This window comes from Antrostomus carolinensis, unplaced genomic scaffold, assembly GCF_000700745.2.
Source record: "Antrostomus carolinensis isolate BGI_N321 unplaced genomic scaffold, ASM70074v2 scaffold4388, whole genome shotgun sequence".
NCBI lineage: Eukaryota > Metazoa > Chordata > Aves > Caprimulgiformes > Caprimulgidae > Antrostomus > Antrostomus carolinensis.
The window spans coordinates 18,371-25,752 of NW_010330730.1; the positions used below are offsets into that span (position 1 = coordinate 18,371).

Consider the following 7,382-nt stretch of genomic DNA (forward strand, 5'->3'; position numbering starts at 1 on the left):
ATAGCTGCTCCGGATAATGTGGTCCATAACATTGTTAAATCACTGAACCAGATTTAAATGTTTGAAAGCTTTCCCTTGTCTTGTGTTTTTAAGTGTTAATTCTTTTAAGGAAGGCTCAGGTTGTGGAGACCCATACAGCAGCACTGTTTTACTCTGTCACGGAGATCCAAGTTAATGTTTCCTTTGTGACCTAGAAAATGTAATTAATCACAAAAGGTGAAGTGTACAGAGAGAACAGGACCTGGCCATAGCTCCGTTGTTTTCTTCTCAGAGTATATCTGCACAATGTTTTAGTTCAGATCAGTAGAGAGCACTTTATAAGAACAGTTCAATGTGCTTGCTACAAAAAAGCGAGGCACAAACTGGGGTCCTTTTAAATGGAACTGAGCCAGAAGTTGCACTTCAAATGAACTTCTCCGTTAGTGGGCCGTCAGCCCATGGAGCCAGACTGCAGCTGGCACGAGTTGTGAAATACATGTAGTGTGGTCACCAGTAGCACATCACCTACTGTTCTGCCCTCCGGACCCACTCCTGTTGCACTGCGCCTTCACACAGACATAACCTTACCGGATGAAGTGTTTTTCTTATGCTTGTTTAGTCTGTTTAATAATCCATCTACATCTTAACAGCTTTCTTGTTGGTAGATTTTGAGATGTAACTTCTGCCATTCTTAAAATGACTTCATGTTGTTTTTCTCTGTGTCCTTGGTCTATGAAGATTACAGTTTGAGGTGGTGGCAGCAGTGGGGTTTTTGTGCTTAGGCTGAGAGTTTGCTTAGTTGGTGCTGTTGCTTTAGTCTGCAGTGTCTGTGAGGCAGAAGTAGTTATATTTCACTAAAAGTAGGCTTTGTTCATAATACAGAAACTTCTTTTTACCAAGCCTGAAGATCCTAATTAAAGATAAGGTGCTTTAGCTACAGTGTCATTGATAAATTTGTGACAGTTTTCCACACAATGTCTGAATTACTTTGTCCTTCATAGCAGAGGCAGTCTAGCAACACTTCCTCCCAGCCATGCATATTTTAGAGGTATTAGCAACTACCTCATTAAAACTTTGAGACTTGCTTGTAATCTTTTGCATTTGGAGAAACCATTCCAGTCCTACTTAGTAATATCAAATTGTCACAGGACCAGTTTCTACGACTTTTAGGAATTCTCAATTTTATGCAAAAACGTATTGTTTTCTTCGGTGGTGGCTTTTTTTTTTTCATCTGAAGTGTTTAATTATCTGATTGTTGTTCCCTCAAAGACATCCTGTTATTCAGGTGTTTTGTTGATTAGTGTGTGAAGTATATATTGGTGTGTTTAGGTACAACATAAAATTTTATAAGTAGTGTGACAGTGAGCTTGAAATAATTACGTGGAACCTAGAAGATAAAGTGAATTCCAGTACACCTAAAATTTGAACAGTTATGATTAGCTTACTGAATATATTGTTTTTCTGTTACTCTTCTGGTGAATGAGTATATCTGTTTTTTGGGGTTTTTTTTTAAACCACATGTGGTGAACAAAGATCTGTTAGGCTCTTAAAAGCTTCCAAAATCCTATAGTAATAACACATAGGGAACATCATGTTGGCCTCTGTGAGTATGTCTTGCTGTAATTCCTGTATGATCTCATATTTGATTATTATCCTTCTGTGTTTAATTTAATTTTATTGAAATATTGGCCATATTTGTTGGGATTTTTGGCCCTAAACAAAATGTTGTAAAGACATTAAACTGCATACCAGTACAGTGGACCCTCTGTCACTTCTACTTTTTTGTTTAGTAATTACATACCAAGATATCTAGCAGTATGCCAACTTATTGTTGTTCAAGGACAGAAGCAGATGGCAGTACTAATTTAGCTGTGAACTTCATGATTGTATGCACAGGCAGCAGACACTATTGTTTGCTTTATACGCATCACATGGGTATAGTTTGTGCTCTTTATTAATGCTACTAGACTTGCAAAATTTCATACGGCTCTGGTGTTGCTGAAACTTTGTATTTGGAAAAGCAGTGTGCTACTGCTACACCTTTAAATGTTTGCATAGAAAAGGAAGTATACAGAGAATTTGTACGTTGTCCACGTGCTGTAGTGATTGATAAAATTTGTCTGGGTAGGATGGATATTACATAGTTTCATGAGCATACAGTATATGCGCTTATAACATTTAATCTGCAGCCTCTTTTTACTGCAAAGAGTAATAGTGTAACAGAAATACTAAAATACAGAATTCACTAAAAAATGGGGCCCAGTTAGTTAAACATGTTTGTAGGCTACTGAAGCTTTATAGACAATATGGAATTAGCACACGTATAGAAAAGTGCAATTAAAAAAAAATCTTATGAAGCAGGAATTTTCAGTTACTTTTTGTAGACACTGTGTGAAAAATTGTCACTTGAAAGAGGATGTTGTTTGAGAACTATAGGTGCTGTAGAAAACTTCCTGAATATCCAAGCACATTTGTAGTAGTTAGAGCATTTGGGTAGAGTTTTCATAAACACAGTTTTAAACAGCAAGTCTGAATATCCTTAGAGTAAACCTTTGTTGTATAGTGAATGTAGTGTCCCTCTGGAAGTAATATTTTCAGATGTAAAGTTGAATTTTTTCACCATATCTATTACTGTTCAGTTATTCTTGATGTCAATATTGATTTGGGGATGAACTACCTATAAAAGTGTGTAAACAGCAGTGGTGATCAGTTAACACTGATTTGCAGGCTCTGGCATTTTCAGTGTATTTGTGTGAAATGAGCACAGGCATCTTCTGTGCTTCCCCTGCTCTAGGTTATTCCAAGTACAAAGAAATAAAATGTTCCTCTCATTCCAGTTTAACTTCAATTATATAGATGTTTGGAAACTTAGTTTTCTTCGTAGCTGCTGACAGAAACTGCTGGGACATTTTGTAAGCAGGTATTTTTCACTGGCTAGTGTCTCTTGTATTTCATTTGACAAAATATGGGAGAAGTTTTAGCTGCAGAGCGGGGACACTGAAAATCCTTTTAGGGCAAGAACTGCTTCAAATTTGGCTTTTTAGGATAGAGACTTGCTTTGCTTAAGAGTAAATTAATCAATTACATTAAACTAAATACTGCTCAGGGCAAATTTTTAGCACTCTATAGGTCTGGATATTTGGAGCAGAATTTTACATTTGAAATAAACTCGTGTCACAAGGGCTAAACTGCTTATAATGGAATTTTTTAGGCAAAGTTATTCTGAAAAGAAGATTTTTGGCTGTGTTAGATTTAAAGCCCCTAAAATTCGTATGATAGGCCAAATTGTTCCTTTTGGGATTAAAGCCCATCATCCACTCAAGTTAGAAAAATGTGTTTCATGACTGCAGTAGCTTTTTCTTAGCTGTTTGAGGGCACAGCTGTCCTCCATCTGTGGGTTCCCTATGGGGAAGTCTGTCTGAGACTGGTGCACCTCTCCGACAAAGAAGATGGGGATGTGCAGGCCAGGAGACAGTGATGGGGGCACTGGCAGCTCAGGGGTAGGAATGGGGGCTGTTAAGATTTGTGCCCCCTTCTCAACAGAGAGTCTGGGGCTGGAAATGAGAGAGACGAGGTGCTGCTCTCAGCGCTCAGGCCTTTGTTCCCCTTCTCTGTTGCACAGCTAGAGCTTTTTCAGTGTTGCTGCAGCCACTTTCACCTTGTTTTCTGCCTCTCTTTCTCAACTCTATTTGATTCCCTAGTGTGAGAACAGTCCCTTGCTGTCTGGTGGGTAATGAGTATTTTTCTCCCAGTTTCTTGTTAGAGGCAAAGCTTTTTGACTTTGAAAATAAGCATGACTTGCCTGAAAAATACCAGTTACACATAATGTAATTGTAAATTTGGTTTTATACTGCTTTTTTCATGTGATTTTAGAGTGAATTGCAAATTTTAAATTGCAATTGACTAGGCAATAATGCTAGTAAAACATGATTTAAAAACTTGCTTCTCTCTACTCCTCAGTATTGAAATAGCTTTTATCCTGTTTAAAATAGTTGTCTTCCAGTTGCTCCAAATTGAACCATCCCTAGTGTCTGAAGTCACCTTGTTACATGTGGTTTCTGTTTTCATTAAGTGATACAGTCCAGGATATGCCTATAAAATATCAAAAGGAAAAATAATAATCTTAGCAGAGCTGTATCAATCCCCCACTCATTATTGTGATTTGTATTGTGTGACTAGTCAGGACTTAACTCTCATTTTAGCTTCTCAGTTGACATTATTTGCTATGTAAATACTTTGCTTAAGCTCTGATTATTGTTTTAGAATAAAGATGAAAGTAGATGAGAGGCTAGTTCGGTATTGCTTGAGTTGACTGAGAGATTACTAATAAACCCTCACGCTACTTTCTACATGTAGATCATTAGATTGTAAAGACTTTGTTCAAGGAACCTCCAGAAGTTTGGCTTTTTTAAGAGTGCTTACCCAGCTGACAGAAAGCTAATGCCCAGTACTGTGTCAGGATAAACTTAGGTACAGTTGAGCACATCCCATCTTTTTGCTTGATTCTTGCATAAATACAACTTTTGGCAAAGAGTTTTGCCAAAGCCTACTACTGACCCAACTGTTAACAAGGGTAGCAGAGCTGAAAAACTGATGCCTTCAGTTTAACCATAATGAGTGAAAAGAAAAGGACTTAATTTAAAAAAAAAAAAAAAAAAAAAGTACTTGACTGTAATATAAGGTCTTATGATGTTTCAATATTTTTACATTTTTCCTCTTTTTTTCTAGGGTCCAGGTATATCTCATCCCTATGATAGCGGGCACATAGCAATGACTTACACAGGGCTGTCGTGCCTGGTTATTCTTGGAGATGATTTAAGTCGAGTAGATAAAGATGCTGTACTGGCAGGACTGAGAGCTCTCCAGATGGAGGATGGAAGGTAAAAGGTATTTTATGTTCTACAACTCTTTGTAAGGTTAACGGAAAACCTAGATGTGGAGTGAAACATAAGAAGCATGGTTTTTATTAATATAGCTATATAATCTTTTCTTTCTATTGGAAAATACTTTGGTGGATAATCAGTATCAGTCATAGAACACATGCCAGTTTACAAGACCAAACAGCGCTTTGTGTATAGATTTCCTTTCCTATGGGAGAATGACAGTGTTTGCTTACAACTGTAGATATTTATTACTGGAAAGTTAATGATTGGTTTATGTCTTATGAGGATAGTAGTTTTTCTACTCTGTCCTTCAGATAACTGAGGTTTTCTGTGTTTGTATTGTCTGGTTTTTGCAGGGCCCTGGAACACTCCTATGATAATGGTTGCTCTGCTTTCTGGGAGGATGGGCTTTAGTTAGTTTTGAGAGATTAAAGATACATAAAAGAGGAATTAGCCTATTATTACTTGTAATAGGAGTATAATATCACTAAACTTCATTGTGAGATCTGTCCTTTTTCTGTGCATTTTTAATAGGTGGTATATACCCCCTGATCTTCTGTTGGTGGGGGTTTTTGTTTGTTTTTAATGCAGGTTGAAGCTGGTAGCTAATTAAAGCTTCTGCTAATGCACATGATTTGTCTATGTTTTTAAATTTTACTCAGGGTCATTTTTGAAAGAGTACTTTTAAGAAATGCAGATTTACAGAAATGTTGTTCCTGAGGGAATTACCTTTCACTTCACAACGAAATTGCTATCCATTGAGTTACAAAAGCTTTTGTTTTGGTCAGATGGCTGTGTATTGCTTAGACATCTTCTATAATGAAAACTTCTTTTCTTTGTAACACAACTATAAAAATGCAGGGTTGCGTGTGTTTTTAGAAATTAAAAACAAACACAAAACTCCAGAATGTTCAGAATGTAAGTGGCGAGTATGGACTATATGAGGCACAGTTTTCTAGTTTTTATAACAGCAGACTAACCTTAATATATATATATATATATATATATATATATATGTATATATATATATGCAAATACATTTACATGTATTTGTTGATCTACCGTATTTTACAGTTTCTTCAGGCATGTGGAGGTGCCTGTTCCATTGCTCCAAGCATTCCTATTATATGTCAGACCATTTTTGTTTCTAAACTATATCCAAAAGCAAGGAGTTGCTTGCAACCCACTAGCATCTGAAGTGATTGCTTGTCATCTTGCCTGACTACTGTCACAAGCTACATGCAGTCAACCTCTTCTACATGTTTGTATTGTGTACGGTTTTAGTGGATAGACATATAAGTCTTATTCATGATCCTGTATTTTATATTCCCTGCTAAAGAGTGCCAGCTAGCCCTATGGGGGAAGAGGAGTACTTTGCACTTTTATAGAATTGATACTTTGGCAGGCGCCAATTTCTAGTGTGGCAGACATTTTCATACCTGTGAAAACCTCTTTTACTGCCCCAAAAAGGGGAGGATATGTGAAGGCCAGAACCTGAGCTAACATCTTGTCCAGTCAGAAATAGCAAGTGAGCTTAGTGAGTGAGAGAGACATTTTTCTGGTGTTACCTTAGTGTAAGTATACTAGTCAGTTAATAAAAGACAGGTGTGAAGAAAGAGAAACTAAAAAAAAAATTAAAAATTGAAATTATATTCTCTCTTTTTACATTATGAATAAATGTGTGTATTTTAACTTCTGCCTTATCTTAGCTGAATGTGAACTATCTGAATAACATACAGTGCAGTTATCACCTGAGGATGGGGTGAGATTGTAAATCATGGGACTGGTCCATGTTAAGAAGTCTCCTGGTTTCCCAGAATGTCCTGTGCCATACTGTGGTGGTTTGGGTGGATTCACCCCTTTTGCCCAAACACAGCCTGCTCTATCACCCTCCCCCTCCCTCACTCAGGGAGTAGGGGAGAGAATTGGAAAGAAGGGCAAGGAAACTCACAGGTTGAGATAAAAACTATTTACTAATTAAAATAAAATGATAATGATAACAACAGTGATAACAGACTATACAAATGAGTGATGCACAGTGCAGTTGCTCACCGCCCGCTGACCGATGCCCGGCCTGTGCCAGCCAGAGATCCCGGAGCTGAGAGAGTCCCAAAACCCAAAGCCCAGAAGAGTGAGAGCCTGAGAGATCCCCGAGAGAATCCCCCCATCTTCCAGTCACCCCTGGTTAATATATTGGACATGACGTGATATGATATGGAATATTTCACTGGCACATCCAAATGCCAGTTTGGGGTTTTTTCTCCTCACTGCGCTTCCCCCTCCCAGTCCTGATGCAGCTGCCCCAGCAGCAACTAATAACATTGGTACTGTTAGCAGCGTTCTTCTCATAATAAGTCTGAACTGAAACACTGAAACTAAAATACAGCTATTCTAATTAATAAAAAGAAAATTAACTCTATCCAAGCAAAACCAGGACACATATCGAGAGAGCAATGACGTTTGTCCCTATCTGAGCTGCAGAGAGCAGGGCCTGGCACAATTGGGGTTAGGAGACATGAA

General features: G+C 37.7%; 1 protein-coding gene across 1 annotated transcript in view; it reads left to right on the forward strand.

Annotated features, from left to right (window-relative positions):
* Positions 1-7,382, forward strand: part of PGGT1B (protein geranylgeranyltransferase type I subunit beta) — a 35,531-nt gene that overhangs the window by 12,769 nt on the left and 15,380 nt on the right. Inside the window, exon 3 of the mRNA XM_010172991.2 lies at positions 4,708-4,859. Within this exon, the coding sequence (XP_010171293.2) occupies positions 4,708-4,859 (152 nt within the window). The remainder of the gene's footprint in view (positions 1-4,707; positions 4,860-7,382) is intronic.